At 44.5% G+C, this 24,642-nt stretch overlaps 1 protein-coding gene across 3 annotated transcripts in view; it reads left to right on the top strand.

The window, feature by feature from the left end:
• The window catches only part of YTHDF1 (YTH N6-methyladenosine RNA binding protein F1), a 62,363-nt gene extending 38,317 nt beyond the window's left edge, over positions 1-24,046 (top strand). For 2 of the 3 annotated variants that reach the window (XM_089663724.1, XM_089663721.1), the window contains exons 5-6: positions 892-953; positions 12,802-24,046. In XM_089663724.1, the coding sequence (XP_089519850.1) occupies positions 892-924 (33 nt within the window). In that variant the 3' untranslated portion in view covers positions 925-953; positions 12,802-24,046. The remainder of the gene's footprint in view (positions 1-891; positions 954-12,801) is intronic. The other variant, XM_089663722.1, reaches the window with a different exon arrangement.
• The last annotated feature ends 596 nt before the right edge of the window (positions 24,047-24,642 follow it).

The raw sequence follows: 24,642 nt of genomic DNA, 5'->3' as shown, positions 1-24,642 counted from the left end.
CTGGAATAAACACTGATCTGTTGTCCTCTACCAGGTGATCCCTTAAAAAAAAACCAAAAAATTGGTCATTCAATTGGCCGATGTTACCACCAACGGTAAACAAATCAGCTGATTTCCATCCCGGCTACGGCCGGCATTTTTACCTCTGTCCCTTGCAGAGAGCTCCGCTATTATATTTTACATGAAAAAGTATTGCGGTTGCAACAATGTATCTATTTGTATCCATTTCAGATACAGACGTTTTTATTATGATACAAATAAATACAAATGGATACTTTGTTGCAACCGCAATACTTTTTCATGTCAAATATAATAGCGAACTGGAATTCTTCTTTTTCTTCTTCTTTTTCTTTTTTTCTTTTTCTTCTTCTTTTCTTCTTCTTGCAGGCTCATTTTTTATCGGTAAAACGATCGGCCGATTTGTCCATCATTGCCAGGAAAATCGGCCGCAATTTTTCCAACTTGACCGATAAAAAAAATGTGCCAAAACCCCAAAAAACGGCCGACCAATTAACTCACTAAGGTTCAACCTCATATTATATAGTTTTTGGTAAATCTAAGCCAAAAATCTCAAGAAAAATTGTATAATGTATGCCCAGTTTTAGCTGGCCATACACTGTACAATTTTCTGTCCATTTTCTGCCCAATTTCCTTTAGATTTACCTTCAACTATGTAGTGCAAGGGCCCGCCTAATTGGATGCAACTGAAAGTGTTGTTAGGTTTGACCTCTTATTATATAGCTTTTGGTAAATCTAAAGCAAAAATCTCAAGAAAATTGTATAATGTATGGCCAGCCTATCTGTGCAGCTGTTTTCATTCATTGACCTCTTCCTAAAGGGGCTGTCTATGTTCTCTCTGCTCAATCTGTCTTCTCCCTTTCATTTGCATAGAGTGGCAGTGGAATCCGAGACAGGAACTGCTAGCAAAAGAGAGGGAGAAGAAGGTTCGGAAGGTAAAGCATTCTGCCTTGCATGTGTTGGCGTTTTGCAGGTTTTTACATCACGGGATGCGGAAAGGATATCCTATCAGTTCAGAATGGACACGGGGATACACAAATACTTCAGCGGGGTCACCCTTTATTGCAAGGCTCGTTTTAAAATGATCCGCAGATCTGAACTATAAGGCAGCCCACATATCAGCACATCTGTTTTCCTGTAGAAGCTGCTTTGCTCTGCCCTTTCCCTTGTATTTTATCACAGTTACGTGATAGTTTACGTGTTTGGAGTAAAGAGAGATCACACACACCCACACACACCCCCACCCACCCACACACACCCACACCAGGGGCGGACTGACCATTCGAGCACTCGGGCACTTCCCGAGGGCCCGGGGTCAGTAGGGGGCCCCATGAAATTCCCCTGGTACCTTATTTATAGGCTTTTTTGGGTGTGCTTTGAGTGTAGACAAGGACACAGGGGCCCCATGATCCCCTATTGCCCGGGGGCCCCATGAGTTGTCAGTCCGCCCCTGACCCACACACACTTCTAGGTATAACATTTAAGTAACGACAGATACAGAATAACAAATGAAATATTAGAAAATATAACAAGAATAATTAACCGATTCACGCCGGCACCTTCCGGCCCTTTAAGAGTTTCAGGAGGCGGGGTTCAGGGGCATGTGACACATCATCGGCAAAGGTTCCGATCGAAAGAGGAGATTGGGACCTTTCCGTGAGTACCAGACGTGTGCTGGGAGCACGCAGGGCGCGTGCTCTCTGCACATATGTCCTTTTTTCATAGAGCGCAAATGTGCGGCCACTTGGCGTCTAGACCTAGACACCGGGAGGCCGCACATTTGAGTAGAACCGGCGTGAAGAGGTTAAAGATTCTGTTTCCACCATGGGTCCCTCCATCCTATATGGCGTGGCACAAATCATCAGAATCAGACGCGTCCATGATAGTAGCTCTGAGGTGAGAAGTGTTAACTCTCCACCACCAGGGAGAAGCCAGGGGATCAGGTGTGTGGATGAGCTGTGGATAAAGTTCCAGAGGTGCAGCCCTCCTCAGATGGAGATCAACCAACTGGAAGAGAGCATACAGGTGGTGCAAACACCTAGCGTATTATCCAAGGATTTATTAAAAAGTATAAAAAGACAAAAAACATAGTCACAAACACAGCGCACATATAAAACCTGGAAGGCCACAGAGATGTCTGCAATGATAGCAGAGTGTCTGACTGGTGGTACGATCGTCCTACTGACACGTTTCAGGGACGTATCCCTTTCCTCAGAGCTTTATCAATGACTCTGCCATCATTGCAGACATCTCTGTGGCCTTACAGGCTTTATATATGCGCTATGTTTGTGAGTAAAAGCAGAACACCCACCCCCACCCTTTACTGCCAAGGAAGCTGCCATCTTGGCCTCTGTTTGATCTGCAGTTGCCATGGTGCGGCATACATTATTAGTTATAACACCTGCCATGCTTGACAGTTCCATGAGAGTTATTATTTATGGCATGCTTTGATGTAACCATTTTTTGGGAAACTGTTAAATGGATGGATTTAGTTCCGTTTAATAAGATTAACATTTTGATGGGGAAATTGTCTATTTCATATTTCCTTATTAAAGTTGTCTCACAACATCTAAGAAAGCCTCCAAAATCCAACCTTAGCTGACTTCATACCAAAGGAATGTCATTAGAAAATGACCACGTCCTTAAAAGGTCATGTTGCTCCAAGGGAGGTGGGTTGGCCATTCTTTCCATTCAAGTCCTATAGATACTACAGCTAATACTTGTAATAATGGTCTCGCCTCAGAACTGGAAGAAAGCATACAGGTGGCGCAAACACCTAGCGCATTATCCAAGGTTTATTAAAAAGTATAAAAGAAAAAAAAACATAGTCACAAACACAGCGCACATATAAAGCCTGTAAGGCCACAGAGATGTCTGCAATGATGGCAGAGTGTCTGACTGGTGGTACAATCGTCTTACTGACGTGTTTCGGGGACATATCCCTTTCCTCAGAGCTATATCAATAAGGCCACAGAGATGTCTGCAATGATGGCAGAATGTCTGACTGGTGGTACAATCGTCTTACTGACGCGTTTCGGGGACATATCCCTTTCCTCAGAGCTATATCAATAAGGCCACAGAGATGTCTGCAATGATGGCAGAGTCATTGATAAAGCTCTGAGGAAAGGGATACGTCCCCGAAACGCGTCAGTTAGACGATTGTACCACCAGTCGGACACTCTGCCATCTCTGTGGCCTTACAGGCTTTATATATGCGTTATGTTTGTGACTATGTTTTTTGTCCTTTTATACTTTTTTAATAAACCTTGGATAATGCGCTAGGTGTTTGCGCCACCTGTATGCTTTCTTCTAGTTCTGAGGCAAGACCATTATTACAAGTATTAGCTGTAGTATCTATAGGACTTGAATGGAAGGAATGGTCAACCCACCCCCGTTGGAGCAAGATGACCTTTTAAGGACGTGGTCATTTTCTAATGACATTCCTTTGGTATGAAGTCAGCTAAGGTTGGATTTTGGAGGCTTTCTTAGATGTTGTGAGACAACTTTAATAAGGAAATATGAAATAGGCAATTTCCCCATCACAATGTTAATCTTATTAAACGGAACTCAATCCATCCATTTAACAGTTTCCCAAAAAAACGGTTACATTCAAAGCATGCCATAAATGATAACTCTCATCGAACTGTCAAGCATGGCAGGTGTTATAACTAATAATGTGTGCCGCACCGTAGCAACTGCAGATCAAACAGAGGCCAAGATGGCAGCTTCCTTGGTAGTAAAGGGTGGGGGTGGGTGTTCTGCTTTAAAAGATCAAAGGGGGGTAGGCCACAGGAGTGAGAGCCCTTTCATCTGCCTGTTTATGTGGATCTAGCAGTTGTTTGGGTATCCCGGTTTCAATAAAGGCTTGTGCATTTTTCATGGTACACCATATAGGCAAAAGTATGTGGACCGCTTTCATAGTAATGAATTCAGGTGCTTCCAGTGAACGGTACTGGTAATGCTACAGTGTACAGAGACACCAACCAACCTTGCGGTGATGGTTTGGTGAAGACCCTTTTCTGTTCCTGTATGACTGTACTCCTGTGTAGAGAGCCAGTTCCATGAAGACATGGTTTGGTGTGAAGAACTCAAGTGTCCTTCAGAGAACCCTGACCTCAACCCTACTGAACATCTGTGGACTCGATTAAAACCCCAAATGTGAGCCTGGTCCTCTTATCCAGCATCAGAACATGACCTCACAAGTGCCTTTTTGGCTGAATGGACCCAAATTTCCATAGACACACTCCAAAATCTTGTGTAAAGCCTTCCCTGAAGAGTGGAGGCTATTCCAGACACAAAGGTGGGCAAACATGACCATCGGTCAGGAATGGGGTATCTGTCAGGGCGGGGCTGTGGAACGGACAGGTAGGCCTAGTGGCAGGGTAACGCACTGGCTGACGACAACCACCACCAACAGACCGAAGTCCCTCAGGGAGCGGAGTCTAAGTCCCAGGCTGCCCTTCACCAGGGCCCCTGATGGTGGGGATGGACTTGATGCAGCCAGGAACCAGGTCGCGGCCCCCGAGACACCCCGGCTGCGGTAATGGCCGCTGCCAATGGCGTGTAGCTGGTGAGAATGACAATAGCGTAGTCAGGCAAGCTGGGTCGACAACAACGGGACTAAACGGTACAGAACAGTAGACAGAGAATCACAGGTCACGGGCCGGGTTCAGCAACGGAAGGTCAGATCGAAGGAAAACACAGAGAATGGTCTTAATCACAAGCCGAGTCAGATACCAGAAGAGTCACGAGCGTATACACAGAGCTGTAGGAAGACCAAGACACAAGACACAAGTGCAAAGAGCATGTGCGGGCCACAGGTTTATATGTCATCAGCCACACCCCTCTGGGGGATGGACCTCAGAGACCTGTAGGCATTAAAGGATTCCCACCATGCACAGCAGAATCCAAGATGGACGCCAGCACATGGAGTAGCAAAACCTCAAGGAAAAGGTAGGACCTTGACAGTATCCCAACAAAGCAAAGGGAGGCAGAGGCAACAGCTTACTGTTAATGGCCATGGATTTTGATTGGGATGTCAGCCAGCTCCTATAGGTGTGATGGTCCACTGTCCACATACTTTTGGCTGTATAGAGTATCTTTGTCCATATTGCCAAGGTTTATAATCAGTTAATTTTCAGAGGCTTCCCAAGTATCCTTTAGAAGAAAAGCCAAAAAGCCAAGCCGTTTCTCTAGAGGAGCTCCTAATAATCTCATATGCCGAAGTTGTCATACTTGTCCAGCAAGAGGGCTACCTGTCAGTGATATCCTTCTATTTAAATAAAACCTGTCAGAAGAGAAATCTGATCTCTTTATGGAAATATTACTCATCCTGATTCTCTGGTATTGGTGGTGGTGTGATTCCACTTCACCTGCTGTGAACTTCATCCACGTTGATGACTTGGAGACACCTGTTACTGTGTGCCTTGAGAATTGCCCAGGTTTACCCATTAATAGCCAAATGCATGTAAAAAGATGATTACTTTTTTTTGTAAGCAGGCCTTACTTCAAACTGTAGGTCCACTTTGATGGCAAATAAATGATTACAATCAGAATAAACATGTGTCCAAACTTAAGCCATTGTAAATTATGTAAATTCAATTTGCAAACCCCTCCCCCCCAAAAAAAGTATAAGTCAGCAGCTATACATAGTGTAGCTGCTGAATTTCAATAAAAGAACACTTACCTGTCCAGGGATCCAGCCTTGTCCTCACCCAGGCCGGTTCTCCAACATTCTTCAGGTCCCTGGCACTGGCATGTTTACTGAGGGATTTCCGGCCGTGACTCCTCTGTTTTCCAGCTGGCTTCCTACTGCGTATGTGTGAGCCTGCAATCTTCTAGGACCTGTGATGTGTCCCAGAAGGCTGCGGTCGAGGGGTGGACTTCCACTAGGCACTCTGGACAGAAGTGGGAGCATGTACCTGTCAAAACAAAATTAAGTGTCCAAAAGTGGTAGAGGAGGTCAGAAGGAGGCGGAAAAATGGAACTTCCCCTTTTGGGTGAAGTTTTGCTTCAAAAATGTTCCCTCGCCCTCCTAACACACCGGCTTACTAACTTGTGTGTAAAAAAAGAAAGAAAAAAAAGTTACCTCTTCTCCTGTTCTTAGTCCCCTCCAGACCACTTCACGTGATCTGACTTCCCTGTATTAGTCAACGGCTGCAGGGGAGAGAAGGGAGCTGTGACAGCGGATGGGACATAGGAACCTATGAGTAACATTGCCACTCCCAGGCTTCCCCAGGTGCTGTTGAGTGCTCTCTTCTCCCCCGCAGCTGCCACTGGTTGAAAGGGGATCACATGACTGGAACAGAGCAGGCTGAGAATAGGTAAGTATATACACCTTTATTTACTAAGGTTAGTCAACATACAGTTAGGTCCATACATATTGCACACTCTCTGGTTTAATTTGAGGGTACGTACATCCAAATTGGAGGAAGGATTTAGGAATTACAGCTCTTAAGAATAGCCGTCCCCTCCCCCTTTTCAAGGGACCAAAAGTACTTGGACAATTGAATCAAAATCAGTTTCATGGCCAGGTGTGGGCTACGCCTTCATTATTTCTTCATCAGTTAAGCAGGTAAAAGGCCTGGAGTTGATTCTAAGTGTGGTATTTGCATTTGGAATCTATTGCTGTGAACCTACATCAGGCGTTCAAAGGAGCTGTCCATGCAAGTGAAACAGGCCATTGTAAGGCTTCAAAAACAAAACAAATCCATCAGAGAGATAGCAGCAACATTAGGAGCGGCCAAATCAGCAGTTTGTTGCATTCTGAGGAAAGAAGAACGCACTGGTGAGCTCAGCAACATAAAAAGGCATGGACGTCCACGGAAGACAACAGTGGTGGATGGTTGTAGGATCCTCTCTAAGGTAAAGAAAAACCCATTCACAACATCCAGACAAGTGAAGGACACTCTCCAGGAGGTGGGCGTATCATTGTCAAAGTCTACAATCAAGAGAGACTTCACGAGAGCAAATACAGAGGGTTCACCACAAGGTGCAAATACAGAAGGTTCACCACAAGGTGCAAATACAGAGGGGTCACCACAAGGTGCAAACCATTCATAAGCCTGAAGAATAGATAAGCCAGGTTAGACTTTGCCAAAAAAAATCTAAAAAGGCCAGACCAGTCCTGGAAAAGCATTTTTTGGACGGATGAACGAAGATTAATCTGTACCAGAATGACGGGAAGAAAAAAGTGTGTACAGGGCTTGGAACAGCTCATGATCCAAAGCACACAACGTCATCTGTAAAACATGGTGGAGGCAGTGTGATGGCATGGGCATGCGTGGCTTCCAGTGGCACTGGGTCATTGGTGTTTATTGATGACGTGACAGAAGATAGAAGCAGCCGGATGAATTCTGCAGTGTCTAGAGATATACTGTCAGCCCAGATTCAGCCAAATGCAGCAAAGTTGATTGGACGGCGCTTCATAGTACAGATGGACAATGATCCAAAACACACTGCAAAAGCAACCCAGGAGCTTTTGAAGGAAAAGAAGTGGAATATTCTGCAATGGCCGAGTCAATCACCTGATCTCAACCCAATTGAGGATGCATTTCACTTTCTGAAGGCAAAACTAAAGCCAGAAAGACCCACAAACAAAGAACTGAAGACAGCTGCAGTTAGAGCCTGACGAAGCATGAGAAAGGAGGAAACCCAGTCTTTGGTAATGTCCATGGGTTGCAGACTACAGGCAAAGCATCAGAAAGGAGGAAACCCAGTCTTTGGTAATGTCCATGGGTTCCAGACTTCAGGCAAAGCATCAAAACGGAGGAAACCCAGTCTTTGGTAATGTCCATGGGTTCCAGACTTCAGGCAAAGCATCAGAAAGGAGGAAACCTAGTCTTTGGTAATGTCCATGGGTTCCAGACTTCAGGTAAAGCATCAAAACGGAGGAAACCCAGTCTTTGGTGATGTCCATGGGATCCAGACTTCAGGCAAAGCATCAATACGGAGAAAACCCAGTCTTTGGTGATGTCCATGGGATCCAGACTTCAGGCAAAGCATCAATACGGAGGAAACCCAGTCTTTGGTAATGTCCATGGGTTCCAGACTTCAGGCAAAGCATCAGAAAGGAGGAAACCTAGTCTTTGGTGATGTCCATGGGTTCCAGACTTCAGGCAGTCATTGCCAGTAAAGGATTCTCAACAAAATATTTAAAATGAACATTTTATTTACGATTATATTCATTTGTCCAATTACTTTTGGTCCCTTGTAAAAGGTGAAATGGCTACTCTTAAGAGCTGTAATTCCTAAAACCTTCCTCCAATTTGGATGTACATCCCCTCAAATTAAACCTGAGAGTGCACACTTTCCGCCCATATCCATTATAGAACTAGAGCTGGAATATGTTTTGGTAAATGACTTAAAAAATCTAAAATTGTGCCTGTGACCAAATATATATGGCCCTAACTGTAGGTGTTGGGATGGGACATTTTTAAGACTGGTTAGGCTGAGGCTGAAATTCTATTTTAATTTCAAAAGTCATTATTAGTATCTTTAGATGTAAAGCTTTCATTTGGATGTACTCCCTTCACCCGAATTTAGTTTTGTTATTTCAGATTCGTTACTATTGTAATTTGGAAATTCAGACACACCCAAATCTCTGAAAAATGAAAGATTTTGATTTGGAACGAAACAAACCGCACATGTCTAGTCTTGTGTAATGTGAGGACTCCAAAGTATACCTGGCAACAGTTCCATGTACTTCCATGACTGCTTGGAAGAGGTGGTCCTGGGCACAATGAACGCTGAAGCAAAGTGTACCAGACCACAAGTTAGGTGTAAACCATCCCTGAGCTCAGAACCCTCCAGATATCACTGGGTATGGAAGCAGAGATCTCTGTGGTTTGCCTGGCAGGGCGGATATGAGCATACATGAGAATTCTTCCTTCTAGCCCAATGTGAATAGAGACCAGCAGGAGACGGGAGGAGGGCAACTGAACCTGAGCATTTATTTATTATTTATTTCACGTACTTATATAGCGCCGTCAATGTACGCAGCACTTTACATATATATTGTACATTCACATCAGTCCCTAACCCTCAAGGGGCATACAATCTAAGGTCCCTAACCCTCAAGGGGTGTACAATCTAAGATCCCTAACCCTCAAGGGGCGTACAATCTAAGGTCCCTAACCCTCAAGGGGCGTACAGTCTAAGGTCCCTAACCCTCAAGGGGCGTGCAATCTAAGGTCCCTAACCCTCAAGGGGTGTACGATCTAAGGTCCCTAACCCTCAAGGGGCGTACAATCTAAGGTCCCTAACCCTCAAGGGGTGTACAATCTAAGGTCCCTAACCCTCAAGGGGTGTACAGTCTAAGGTCCCTAACCCTCAAGGGGCGTACAATCTAAGGTCCCTAATCCTCAAGGCGCGTGCAATCTAAGGTCCCTAACCCTCAAGGGGCGTGCAATCTAAGGTCCCTAACCCTCTAGGGGCGTACAATCTAAGGTCCCTAACCCTCAAGGGGCGTACAATCTAAGGTCCCTAACCCTCAAGGGGCGTACAATCTAAGGTCCCTAACTCACATTCATATACTAGGGCCAATTTAGACAGGAGCCAATTAACCTACCAGCATGTCTTTGGAGTGTGGGAGGAAACTGGAGTACCTGGAGGAAACTCACGCAGGCACAGGGAGAACATGCAAACTCCAGGCAGGTGGTGCTGTGGTTGGGATTTGAACCAACGACCCGAGTACTGCCAGGCGGAAGTGCTAACCATTTAGCCACTGTGCTGCCCATAGCATGGTTTGGAACAAACTTTTCCAGTGTCAGTACACCGTCAAAGAATCCCTGGTGCACCTTTCCCTGAGGGTCCTTGTTCAGACACTTCTTGGGTGACAACGGTCTGTCTCTGTCATTTAATTGCGCTCCTTCGTTGGCACCCCGTCAAACGAGCTTCTGATAGAGACACAAATATCCATTTCCACAACTTACACAAGTCATAGTCCACTGTTGTCACCATCAGGAAACGCACCCTGAGAAATTTCATGCAGCCATTGCAAAGTGCATGTAGACAGAGGCTGCTGGAGATCAGGAAAAAAAAATTGATGAAAAAAATATTTGAACAAAAAATGTATATTCTAAAATAAAGCAGTTTACCCCCCTACTGTCAGTGGCCCTTTAAGGGTTTTTGTTTTGTATGCAGGAGGCCAGTAGGCGCGCTTCTGATTATGTGATCACTGTGATTGGCAGCTGTACCACCTTCCAGTTATAAGCTGTGATTGGGAGCTGTTGGTGACAGCTCAGTGAACATGCTCCGAACGCCAGATGTGTGCCTATATGTGGGTGCACCATGTTAAAGCCAACCACTGTGCTGCCACATATGTGTGTATGTTGGCGGTAACAGGTTAAGACTCTCAGTGCTTTAGCAAGCTAAAAGTGGGAATACACGATTAGAAAATCGATCAATCGGTCATCCGGCGTTCGTTCGTTGGTCGAAATCGTGGCCCACATTAACCAATCTAAAAAAATCGTTCGTCGGGCAATACGTAGTGTTGACGTCTTCCGTACAAGTGGAAGTGATGCGGCGTGCGTGTGACCTTGTAGCCACGCCCCTCCGGCCAGAACGAGCGATATACACAACGATTACCAGCAATGAGTATAATATCGTTTAATACATGACCTATATACATAAATAGATACATAAAATATAATCTGCAGAATTCTGGTTTCATGATCTCATTAGGCCGATCTACTTTTAACATTTGGATTTTTCGTTCGTGTTTATGAAGATTCCTTGGACATAAACATCCGGGTCATCTTCTGTTTATAACCAAAAATTATCATTTTTAAACTTTTTTTTTTACATTTTTATTTTTTTTTTTATATTATTATTTATGTTTTTTTTTAACATACTGTCACTCTAGCAGTACAGCGTCACCATGATGACATTTTTTTTTTTTTTTCACTGATAGCTTTTACACCCATAAAGGATGTAAAAGCAATCATTTCTCCTTCTCTCTGGCTGCATTCTTGCAACCCATGAGAACTACTGTGTGAGCTGTGATTGGTCACAGCTTGTCACATGGTACAAGGCTGTTGTGAATAGCTCTGTACCATGTGATCTCTGTGATCATACACAGATTTTACACGTAGTAAGCAATGATGTCAGTAAGTGGGCATCACAGTGGCTTAGTGGTTAGCACTTCTGCCTGGCAGTACTGGGGTCGTTAGTTCGAATCCCAACCACGGCACCACCTGCCTGGAATTTGCATGTTCTCCCTGTGCCTGCGTGGGTTTCCTTCCACACTCCAAAGACATGCTGGTAGGTTAACTGGCTCCTGTCTAAATTGTCCCTAGTATGTATATGTATGGCTGTGAGTTAGGGACCTTAGATTGTACGCCCCTTGGGGGTTAGGGACCTTAGATTGTACGCCCCTTGAGGGTTAGGGACCTTAGATTGTACACCCCTTGAGGGTTAGGGACCTTAGATTGTGCGCCCCTTCAGGGTTAGGGACCTTAGATTGTGCGCCCCTTGAGGGTTAGGGACCTTAGATTGTACGCCCCTTGAGGGTTAGGGACCTTAGATTGTCCGCCCCTTGAGGGTTAGGGACCTTAGATTGTATGCCCCTTGAGGGTTAGGGACCTTAGATTGTACACCCCTTGAGGGTTAGGGACCTTAGACTGTACCCCCCCCTTGAGGGTTAGGGACCTTAGATTGTACACCCCTTGAGGGTTAGGGACCTTAGATTGTACGCCCCTTGAGGGTTAGGGGACTGATGTGAATGTACAATATATATGTAAAGTGCTATGTTAATGGACGGCGCTATATAAGTGCCTGAAATAAATAAAATAAGTGACATCTTGCTTACTACTCTGCATGTGATCACTGATTGGCCAATCACATGGTCGGGACCTTACACAGAGGTCCCGTCCGACTATCAGTGTTCCACTGTTTCCGGAGGACACAACGGGCACCGGATCACGGTGCTGAGCGTGCACAAGCAGGCAGCAGGGAGGCTGTTTATAAACGTCCACCCGCCCCTGCACTGCCACTGTCTGGTCGTTTATATACGCCGGACGTGAGGTGGTTAAGGGATGGCTGGGCTGGAAGGGGTTAAAGGAAACATTGTTTTGTTTTTTTTTTTCCCCAGAAGCAAAAAGGTTACTTTGATTTTTAGTGCTGGGTCTGATGTGACCACCGTGTGATGGTCAGTCACAGTGGTCACATGATCAAGCAGACCACCTTCCCCTCCGGGAGTCCTAACCCAGTTTATGGATGGTTGGGCTGGAAGGGGTTAAAGGAAACATTGGGGGTTTTTTTTCCCCAGAAGCAAAAAGGTTTCCTTTGATTTTTAGTGTTGGGTCTGATGTGACCACCGTGTGATGGTCAGTCACAGTGGTCACATGATCAAGCAGACCACCTTCCCCTCTGGGAGTCCTAACCCAGTTTATGGATGGTTGGGCTGGAAGGGGTTAAAGGAAACATTGGGGGTTTTTTTTCCCCAGAAGCAAAAAGGTTTCCTTTGATTTTTAGTGTTGGGTCTGATGTGACCACCGTGTGATGGTCAGTCACAGTGGTCACATGATCAAGCAGACCACCTTCCCCTCCGGGAGTCCTAACCCAGTTTATGGATGGTGGGGCTGGAAGGGGTTAAAGGAAACATTGTTTTTTTTTTCCCCAGAAGCAAAAAGGTTTACTTTGATTTTTAGTGTTGGGTCCACTTTCAAAAAAAAAAAAGGTGTGCAATTAACGCCAATTACCGCCATTCCTTTTGCCTTTCGTACATTTTATTTGTTGGCGATAACCAAGTCTCTTACGTTTTTGTCTTTGATCTCTCCGCAGGAGCGCCAGACTCGAAGCAAACCCTAAGGACACGGCTTCACCTTTATGAATAGAACTGATCTTAAAGACAAAAAAAAAAAAAAAAAAAAGTAACTTTCAGAGGTGATTTAAAAACAAAAAAAAGAAAAAAAAAACTGAAATAGACATTTTGTGGTGCAGCCTGTAGGCCTGGGACTGAAATGACGCTTTTCAGTATCTGTGTATCTTCTAACGCAGGCTACAACATAACCTCCACTCCTAAAATAATTTCATTTTTTTTTCGTTTATCTTCTTTGTTTTGGCCAGTCCACCTGTCTTTTCTTGTATCATTATACACCTGTAGATTATAAGTGTACTATTACTCTTCTCCCCGACCCCCACACCCCCCCATCCCCCTCCCCCCCCCCCCCCATCCCGATCCAGATATCTGCTTTTTCTCCTGAGGAATAAAAAAAATAATAAATATTAGTTTGTCAAACTGACCCAAAATTGAAGGCAGACTCCAAAGAATCCTTGACGAGAGAAAATTTTCAGCCACTGTAGGGGTTGGGTCCCGGCTCCGCCCCCACCTCACTATATAACTAGTGTGACAACCTGTGAAATGTAATGAATAAGCCGTTTGTGCTGTGTTCCTGGGCACCTCCAGAATTTAATAATCGATGTCATTGAAACCATATCTGCTTCCGATTTGTCTGTTTTTGTTGCTGGTTTTATTTTGCGGTTTGAAGGTAACCACCACCCCCTATCCCCCCCACCCCACCCCAAACCAGCTTGAAGGTAACCCTCCCCACCCCACACCCATTTGTTTTTTTTTTTTGTTTTTTTAAGTACATTCTTGAGATACCGGGCAGAATACATGACAGGGATTGGTGAATGCAAATTGCCTGTTTATGTACCCATGTATTTTCCAGTGAGGATACGACAGCAGTTGTGCAGCAAGGCGTTTGGCTTGGGGAATCCTGGCAGAGGGGAATCTGTTATTTTGAAAGTGTATTAAAAAAAAATGTACATTTTCCACAATGATGTATGGAATTAAAGGATCAGGGGAGGAATTGTGCACAGTAGTTGTACAGTTTGGCTGAAGGGGCTTTTTAAAGGGTTGGTTCACCTTCATAATACAGTGTGCAGCTGCAGCCAAGGGGCCCTCGTAGTTGTCAAAGCGTTGTAGATAAATCGAGCTTCATTTAGATTGCATGCCTGTAGGCCGAGCAGAGCCAGAAAGTCGTTCTGAGTAATCCATGCTGTCTTGCATACTAGCTAAGATGGCTGGTCTGTTGGACGTGTCCCCCCCACCCCACCCCATCATTACAGGAACAAGCACTCTCCGTCGTCCACACATCTGCACATGCTCAGTGTGCCCTTCTTTGCCCACAAATTGGCACTTATGCAATGCGCTCTCCCTCAACCCACAGCTCCCGGCTCCCTCTGCTCTTAGCTCTGCTATGACTGGGAGAGGGAGTGTGGATTTGTGGACAAGGGAGTGTGCATGTGCGCATTTGTGGACACAGGAGTGTGCATGTGTGGATTTGTGGACAAGGGAGTGTGCATGTGCGCATTTGTGGACACAGGAGTGTGCATGTGTGGTTTTGTGGACAAAGGAGTGTGGATTTGTGGACAAAGGAGTGTGCATGTGTGGATTTGTGGACAAAGGAGTGTGCATGTGCGGATTTGTGAGCAAAGGCTTGTGCACTGTACATATACAGATTTGTGTAGAAGGGTGTATGCACTGCACATTTGCGGATTGGGGGACAAGGGAGTGCGTACTGCACATGTGCGGATTGGGGGACAAGGGAGTGTGCACTGCGCATGTGCGGATTGGGGGACAAGGGAGTGTGCACTGCTCATGTGTGGATTGGAGGACAAGGGAGTGCACACTGCGCATGTGTGGATTGGGGGACAAGGGAGTGTGCACTGCGCATGTATGGATAGGTGTACAAGGGAGTGTGCACTGCGCATGTATGGATAGGTGTACAAGGGAGTGTGCACTGCGCATGTACGGATTGGTGGACAAGGGGATGTGCACTGCACATGTACGGATTGGTGGACACAGGTCTGCACTGTGCACGTGTGGATTTGTGGACAGGAGAATTTGCACTGTGCATGTGTGGATAAGGGGCTGTGAACTGTGCATGTGCAGGTTTGTGGACAAGGGAGTGTGCACTGCACATGTGTGGATTGGTGGACAAGGGGGTGTGCACTGTGCATTTGCAGATTTCTGGACAGGGGCATGTGCGGATTTATGGACAAGGGAGTGTGCACTGCACATGTGTGGATTGGTGGACAAGGGGGTGTGCACTGCGCATAAACTGATTTGTGGACAGGGGAATTTGCACTGTGCATGTGTGGGTTTGTGAACTGGGGCATGTGTGGATTTGTAGACAAGGAAGTGTGCACAGCGAATGTTCAGATTGGTGGATGGGGGAGTGTGCACAGCGCATGTATGGATTTATGGACAAGGGAGTGTGCACAGCGCATGTTCAGATTGGTGGATACGGTAGTATGCACAGCGCATGTTCAGATTGGTGGATACGGGAGTGTGCACTGCGCAAGTACGGATTTATGGACAAGGGGCAGTGCATTGCACATGTACAGATTTGTTGTCGAGAGAGAGCTCTCCTTTCTCTGATGATTGTGGGGGGCTGCGCTCTACTGTTCCTCCTATATGCAGGATGGCACAGATTATTTATAATGCTCCATTTCTGGGCAGCCTTTGCGGAAGCCATGCTTGACATTCAGGTATCTAATTTAAACGCAGCTCCATTTATCTACAGAGCACAATGGTTTGAAAAACTCCTGGGGCCCCTCGGTGGCGCTGTAAATTTGTATTATAAAGATTTAGTAACCCTTGTAAGCATGTTTTTCTTCAAGCTAGGTTTGTGTCAGTTGTGCATTTTTCCACCCAAAAATGGCTTCTTGTGATCTTCCCATCAGAGGCTTCTCTGGCCAAAGCAGTCCACCTAAAAGTGATATTTCGGCCTAAAAAGAGTCTGCTATACCAAGTCAGCTGCAGACTTCGGATAAGTCCCATGAACGTTGGATTCAGTTCCCTCTTACTCCTGAATTTTGGGTGTTCCCTGCCCTTCCAGGGTGTGCTCACCAGGGCTCCCTTGTAGTGCTGATACGTTATTATTCTAATACAAAAGTCCATCTCTTTGGGTCCCCAAACAGGTTTAGCTCTCTGACCTCTGCCAAAAGCCTGAAATATCTGTTTTGGGGTGAACTGACTTTTTAATAAGATGGAGAATAATGAGGTGCAGATACCTGCAGCAACGAGTGAGACTCTATCTACTTGCTAAGGGTTACTGCAATTAAACTGAAGGCCACATTTTTCATGATGGATTTCCTTTAAAATGATCTTTGTGAGACCCACTTTAAAGCTTAACTCCGAGGAAATGGTTAAATACAAAGCTTTGATTCTGTTCAGCCACTTGAGTGATTCACACATCCAGGCCAGACAGCACTGCTAGGACTTTTAAACATCTACTTCTTTGGTCACCCCTTTGCTGATTGAACTCTGGTGATGATGCCGGCACATTGTCCAGTGAGCAAGGTGGAGGAGAGGAAACTGCAAGCTGAACTTGGAAAGAGTGATGCCTTCTTTGTTATTATATGCAGAGTTGTTTAAATCACAAAACTGGATGAACAGAACTGCACATATTTTTGGCAGAGAAAGCAGTAAATGTACCTGGATTTCTGCTGTGTATTTCATCGTTTCCGCTCTCAGTTCAATGCATCCGAGTTCATAAATGTGCAACTTGTTTGTTATCAATGGCGTCACATGCTGGGCCTCATGATCATATTGCCCGAAATAAGAACTTGGTGTGCTGCCCCTCAACCACTGCTTCCTAAAATTTTCAAAAGCAATGAATTTCTAGTTTTAATCTGATTGGAGAGTCCACGGCAACAACGCAGTTCTTTTATCAGACTGCTGAAGCCTGTGTCCCGCCATTGGTCCATGACTATTGACTGACAATGTGACTGTGTTGGTTCCAGTAACCATTGGTTTCCTAGAAGCTCTGTGACATACTATGGGCTTGGCTGCGCATTGGAGACCTTGCTTTCTAATCTTTGTTAGAAGTAATTCACCACCATTCAAAGATCATTCTATATCATGTGGTGTATCCTAGCAGCTTGTTCTTCTAGATGAGTGCAATTCTGACCAGATTAAAACCTTTCGCACATGAGGATGCGTCTTCTCCATATTCAGACCAGACTAGCCTCAACCTCCTGGGAGGATCAGAGGTCTTTATCTGGAGAAGACAGAGAAGATGAGGACTTTCCTCTACAGTGCTAGATAGGACCAGGAGCCAATTGATGATAGACACCTTAGTTTCAGGGGATTTCTTTATCAAAGTAAGCCGGCTTTCCCTCTTTGAAAGTCCAGTCCTATCCTGAAGGACAAGTTATATTTTCTGGCCTAAACCCAGGCCATCCTCCCTAGGCCTTTAATGTCATCTAATCAAGACCCCTCCTCCTAGCTGCGGTGGCCTCCAGAGTCCAAATCATTTCTGATTTGGGTCATGTCTGCACTCTTACTCCCTGTAGACGTAAATCATACTTCTAGCATCTATAGCAGCCAACCTCAACCAGGGTTCCGTGTAACCTTGGAGTTCCTCCTAGAGCAGTTTTTCTCAACCTTTTCAACACAGAAGTAGTTTTCCGGTTTCAGGGAACCATTGATGGAAATGACTATATCTACAACTCATGATACATTAGTGGGATGGTCAATGGGAAGAATGCTCCTTTCATTTGTGGTCTTTGGGAAGAATTACCTATCCCCTTACAGATAGCTAAAAAGATCAATGGTGTCAGTGGTAACTTATCTGAGAGACAGAACTTGCTCATTTCTCAAGGAACCACTTGCAACCTCTGGAGGAACCGTAGGGTTCCAGAGACCCCTGGTTCAGAAACCCTGCTCTAGGACTGTGGCTAATGGACCTTCCATCTGGTGGTGCCTGCATAGCTTCAGGTCTGTCACTGCTTGACAAGCCGATAACATGACACCAATGATCTTTTTAGCTCACTGTAAAGGCGGCATTCTGAACATCTCTGTGAAGAAGGCATTCTGAACACCTCTGTGATGAAGGCATTCTGAACACCTCTGTGATGAAGGCATTCTGAACACCTCTGTGAAGAAGGCATTCTGAACACCTCTGTGAAGAAGGCATTCTGAACACCTCTGTGAAGAAGGCATTCTGAACACCTCTGTGAAGAAGGCATTCTGAACACCTCTGTGAAGAAGGCATTCTGAACACCTCTGTGAAGAAGGCATTCTGAACACCTCTGTGAAGAAGGCATTCTTCCCGCTAACCACCAATGTAAGACCATTTTCTCATTGGCTCCCAGTGGGCTAATCTTAGCAGGGGTTTCCTGAGACCTGAAAATCATTTCAAGGATTACTCTGGGGTAAAAAGTTTGAGAAAGAGCCGATCTGTAGTGTCTGGGTACAGCTCCACTTAAGCCTATGGTAATTACTGTGGAGGCTTGGACAGTGCCGGAGGAGGCTGCTGCTGCTAGGGAGCGGTAGGCCCCTAGGTGGGGGGGATTCTAGGTTAGGGAACTTTGATAATGCTGAACTGACACATGTAGAGGTTCATTCAGTTGCATCAAATAAAAAAATTAATTTCCTTTACCCAAGTTTAGGTTATGGTAGAGGAGTAAGGACTTGATTGTGGGCCTAGGCTTTCTGAGTACCATAATCCAATTGCTCAGAAGATCGAAAACTTCTTAGTGTGTAGTGCAGAGCTCCTAGTACAAGCTTTGTCTCGCTTGCAATTCATTTAAAATCTTTGTTGGGAATGAAAGATAACAGCCAACGTGTTTAGGGAGGAAAGGACTCCCTTCCTCAGGGCTTGAACAATGATTTGTGATGCAGTTAGGATTAAATGGCATATGAAGCTAGTGTTTTCTACCAACGTGCATATATCTAGCTTGATCTGTTATCTTAGCAGTGTTTTTATTTGCCAACGTCCCTTTTCTGTATGGATAGAACCAGGGGCGGACTGACCATTTGGAAACTCGGGCACTGCTCGAGGGCCCGGGGTCAGTAGGGGGCCCCATGAGATGCCCCTGGTACCTTTTTCATACCCTTTTTTGAGTTTTGGTAAGGACACAGGGGCCCCATGATCCCCTATTGCCCGGGGGCCCCATGAGTTGTCAGTCCTCCCCTGTATCTTAGATTTTTTCCTCTGCATACGGTAAACCCAGAAGCAACTTTGAAAAGCAGAGCTTCTAATATGCAAGGAAAGACGCTTAGGTTGAAGAGAACCGTAGAACCTGGCTTTATTGTACATTGTGGTTTTAGTCCGTATAACACATCCTTATGTTCTAGAAGCCTCCTTCCCTGCAGGACATAATAGGACACCCCGACAGTTCATACTATCTTATATGCTCAGCCTTATTCAAATATTAACACAGCTATGTCAACAGTCCTGCTACAATTGATAAATAGCATGCCAGGCCTAAATGACTTGCCTTTCCTGGAGAAGATGCTGCTGCAGGTTGCCTACCCTGCTAGTCAGGTGACCAAGAAAATCTTTTGCAAGGCAAGATACCTATTTTGATATAGGAACCAATTTCCAACCAGTTAGTCCTTTTCGTTGTCTTGAACTTATTCAACTGTATTGGGGATTGAAAATCTGAAGATAATATGGACACTGAGGCTGAAGGAGTGTTGGCCTTCATTAGGGTGCCTCTGAATCAGTGTAGATGTTCTTCACGAAGCCCCTTCAACTCTTTGTGTTTTTGGATGGTGGTATTTTGTCTATAGTAGCCATTCAAAAAGGATTTTGGTCTCCCAGGCAAAAACGTTCCTGCAGAAGCATAGGTGAACGAATGCCAACAAAGGTTTGGAAATGTAAGTTTGTGTTTCCCCATTGCAACTGGGTCCTTTTCCTGCCCAGGAGTTGCTATAGACAGAAGGCCCCCCTATGCTATCTGTTAACAGCTTAGGATGCAAACTGCTTCTTTACACCACTAATTAGTATAATAAACAGCACAAATGAATACAGATGTACTCGTATAGGTTACGTATCTGGGTCTGCACTGTCAAACAGCCAATCACCTGAGCAGGATCCTGCCACGTGACACGACACTGTCTTGAAATGGACCTGTTTGGTTTTTTTTTGATTGATGGGAAAGAGGGGGTAGCCTTAATTTTTCTGTGTCCCAGCCACATCCTGTCCTCCATCTTATACATCATAGCCTCATGATATGTGTACGTCTTGCATGTTCCCCCCCCCCCTTCTCTACATACCTGTGTGTGTTTTGGTTACCGGTCTAAAAAGTCGGCGCTTGGCTGCATCGACCGTAATCAAATGAATCATCCTTCCCTCTTGCCGCAGCATTTTCAGGGTCTATACTAACACCGTGTCTTTCTGAATCAAAATTTCTCTCTTCCTGATATTAAAACATCAGATAAAAAAAAAAAACACGTGTCTGTCTGTGTTTAAAAGGGGACTTTGTAGATGTGGACTTAAAGCTGTTGCACTCTCTCACCACCAGGGAGTGCCGCTAGACTACAGGTAAGCCTGCCTTGGTAGGGTACTCCTTGGTTGGATATTACCAGACCAGATTGCCTCGTTACAAATCCATTGTGGTAGAACTGTAATCATGAATGTCTTTCTCAACCTTTTTAACATGGAGGAACCTCTAAAATAGCTTGTTGGCTTCAGGGAACCCCTGCTAACAATTGTATTGACAGCTCCCTGTACATTAGTGTGATGGCCATTGGGAACAAGGACCCCCTTACAGATAGCTAAAAAGATCAATGGTGTCAGTGGCAACTTATCCGAGAGGCAGAAATTGCTCATTCCTCAAGGAACCCCTGGCAACCTTTGGAGGAACCCTGATTGAGAAACCATAAACTACAGAGTTGTAAGATCTATGGACTGAGGCGAGGGGCTTAATGGTGTAACTGCTGTTACATCAGTGCTTCTGATCCAGATATCTTAAACATCAAAGTTTTTATTAATTTACATTTTTTGTAGCTCTTTTCTCCCTAGGGACTGAAAGTGCTGTTGGGGCAGATGGTGAGGCAGCCATTTATCTTTAAATGCGTCCATCCTCTGTACTGAAAATGGCCACTCACTGGCTGCAAAGCTTCTACAAGAGGATTGGAGTATGTTTAGGGTGGAAAGGACAGTTGATGGGTATTTCTGTAACATTGCAGGGCAGTATGTCATCTATGTTCTGGGACAGGGTAGGCCAACAAGTTCTTATCTGGAGTACCTCTGCTTCCATAGGCCTCCAAAGAGTTGGGTGTCATCTGTACTTATTTGGGTCTATGTCTGTAGGCTTTTTTTCCTTCAAGCTGGCTTTGCATTCTCCTATGTCTAAAGGAAAGGAAAGGCAAAACCAAATATTGGAAGCAAGTCAAATGCTTCTGTCAATCAATTCTGAATAATCCCATAAGCGCCTCCAACTGATGTCAAACTGATGCCATCCGACCGGCCAAAAGCACGTTGACACGGGCCCCAGAACACGCAAGATCCACCTCTGTGAAATATTGCTCTTCTCTATTTCACCTAAATTCCATTCTGTGGGTCTTGAAAGGGTACATATGTTTAAGAATAAAAAGAAAAGTAAAATTGGATCTGTAATTTTAGTGGTCAATCCATAGCTAGGCCCTCAGTTGCCGTGTTTAAATTCTGCTTTTGATTGTTTTTGCTGCAATAACAGATCAAAAAAATTAACCTCTACCTGCAATAGAATGCACATTAAATGCTTGGTCATGGTTATTATAAACCATTTTCTTGACCTGGTCTTGTATATCTATGTCTCTTTCTTTTTCTCTGTTACAACCTGTTAGAATCTGGTTACTAAGGACAATCCAACGTTTCTGTTATATACTTTGAGGACAAGGCATTTTCTCCTTGATTTGCTGGAAACCGGGAAACTGATTTGGATAAAGCATTCTTAGATGTTGGCTTCCCTCATCCAGTTTATTTTCTTGCTACCGGCCATATTAAAAAAAAACTATTTGAAGTCTTCTCTAGAAAGCTGCTGATTTGTTGCATAGTAGGCTAAGAAACAAATGACGGAGGTGGAAAATTTTGATAAATTATAATCGACTATATTGATGTGGAGGGATAATCTGCGTCTATTTCGGTGGACAGTTGGTATGAGGCAGATAAAAGAAAGTTGGGTTTGAATCCTGTCCCAAGAATATAGCTTGTGTGAGGTTAGCCTCCTGTGTGTTTTGATCCATGATCCTCAATACACTTCTGTTTCTAGCCTGACCAATGTTCCTGGCATCAACTTGGGTAGCTGAGTTTATTGTCCCCCCCCCCACCCAGGTCTTTTATAATGGTGGCTCTTTATTTGAGTTCCCATACTATAGCTTAGTGTATTCTACAGCTTGGAGACTAAATGTTTTTTTTTGCAAGTTGCAGTACATTTAAGGTACAATTCAGTTGCTAAACTATATCAAGGTTCATAATCTGTATGGTAATTGGTAACTAGTATTTTTCAGTGTTCAGCCCCTTTTTACCAAATGCCTCTAATCATTTTTTTAGGTTTGTTCTGACACCATATTGCTTTTTGGTGTCTAGTAGTTGGGAAAAACATCAGATATGTTGTGATCAGACCTGAGCTTCCCTGTCCTCCAAACTCATCTCTACCTGAACTTCAAACTTACTCCTTTGAGCTGTTGACTAGGTTATTACTGCCCCACAGCTCACATAGACGATGATTGGCTGTGGGGTGGTAATGACCTGGCCTGCAACTCATAGGTATAAAAAAGGAGCCAAGTTCAAGTAAGGATGGAGGACGCCCAAGCTCACCTCTAGTGGTGACTAGTCTGGGTGGAATTTTCAGCCAGTAAATAGTGTCCAGTGCAGACCCCTCAGTCATGTGTTATCACTGGTGTAGTTTTGTGTCTTAAACAGGGCTGGTTCTTTGGGAAAGTTTGACGTTCTGGAAATTGACAACCAGTAGCCATAAATGATACTGAAGTCACCCTTGTGACTTGGACACTAAAGTCTATCTAAAGCCATGATCTGGATGGAGCTGGAGAAGGATTAGAAAATTATATTGCTGTGTTTATCCCAGTCTGGGATATTTGGCCTTTTGGTTGCTCACCAAGACCAAAAAGGGCTGGGAAAAGCCACAGTTTGTGAAGTTGTTATGAGAACAATAGAGGGGACATCTGTTTATAGATAGTTAAATCTTCATATCTCTTGGGTTTAACGATTTTCGACTCTATCCAAATCTTGGCAGTACTTTATTTTGGAACGCCAACCAACATTTGTAGGTTTAGAGTGAGGTAAGATGTCATTTTGGTCTCCGTGTTTCCCTTCACTTCCTGTCCAGTGGCAGCCTAAAGTATAAAAGGGAAAATCTTCCCACTGAGGACTCAATAATAGAACTCTGAGGGACTTTCCCAGTGAGACAAATTTCCCTTTCCTTTCTGTTATAGAAACATGACTGAAAGTTGCGTTAAGTGTCTTCAACCTGGGTTCTTACCCTTTCCTGCTCTATATTCTGAAATTTGTTGGTGTTCCACTTTAGTTTGGTGCTGAGATGATAATTCAGTGTCACAATCTTAAAGGGGCCTTGCTATTTTAAAGAATCTAAAAAAGTCATCCTCCCCACAAAGTAAACAATAAATTTTGTCCCACCAGAACAATCTTTAGCATCCGGCAAAATTTCAGTTGCTTCATTCCAGCGATGGGGGGGACATGTTCTTGGCAACGAGACCTGGGTTCATGTTTTCTATTGCAAGGAGAACTTTTTAGCTTTTTTTTTTTCCATGACGATCACAAGTTTAAAGTTCAAACAATGGCGATGTGTATTACACTAATGATGTCTCTTTGGGATTGATTAAAATGTATTGTTTTAGTTTTAAGCAGAATATTGGTTTGGTAAACAAAATTAACTGTAATTCTGTCAAGGTCCTTGTTTTTTTCCTTTTGTGTAGTCCACATCAAACCCTTCATCTCTCATGACTACAGTGTCTGCCCTTTGTCATGTCACTCACTTCATCAGGGGTCCAGTGATTTATCCTAGAGGTGTATTTGAATTTTTTTTTTGTTCTATGCAGTCCCTGCATGCATGGAGGAGCCCTGAGGGACAGCAGCCTGTGTCCCCACCCCCTTAGGTCCCCCTCTGTCAGATGTGGGAGGGGTTCATTTGATTGAATGTAGCCAATAAGCATCTTTGTTTCCTTGCCTATGGTTTCTCATCTTGCGTTCTGCAGCAGCCCCACACACTGGCCACTATGCTCTTTGCTTGTCTAGACTAATAAAGATTCAATAATGTCATGAAATTGGACTCGGTGGTTTTTATTGGAGGGGATTTGGGTGATGTCCTACTGTAAGGGACTGATTTATCTTTGGATGGGGTAGGGATGGGTTATATCCCATCTCACATTTTTATTTCTTTCTGTGCCCCAGCTGGGTAGGTAGTCACCCTTTCTATGTCTTGGTGACCATTGTTCAGGAGATAAAATAAGGAAAAATCCAGAATTTTATGGGTGTCACCAGCATATGGGTAAATATTAAAATGGGGACACCTGTCCTGGTGACAACTGGCTTAAAGGGAATTGACCTCACTTTGTAGACATTTTCTCTTGCTTCCTATTGTCAAAGAAAAACTTGAGGGATTTTCAGTCTTTCCTACTAAAAACTAAGTTTTGTCTACACATGAACTTTGAATTACAAAACAGCTTGTTTAGCCCTTACATTTATCTTCTTGTAAAGTAAAATGTGGAGCTTTCTTGAACATAGCATGCCAACATCACCCAGGGCTGTATCGTCTGTGTGCTAAAACTCACTGATGCATGCCAGAGCTAGCATTGGTGGGCAGAGAAGGGTGAGCTGTGATGTCCAGAAGAAGCCAAGGAACTGCTCATTCGAAACGGGC

This window comes from Staurois parvus, unplaced genomic scaffold (genome assembly GCF_062004578.1).
Source record: "Staurois parvus isolate SC_StPar_1 unplaced genomic scaffold, SC_StPar_1.0 ptg001756l, whole genome shotgun sequence".
Classification (NCBI taxonomy): Eukaryota; Metazoa; Chordata; class Amphibia; order Anura; family Ranidae; genus Staurois; species Staurois parvus.
Note: the sequence above shows the minus strand (reverse complement) of the source record. Positions and strands in the feature narration are given on the sequence as shown.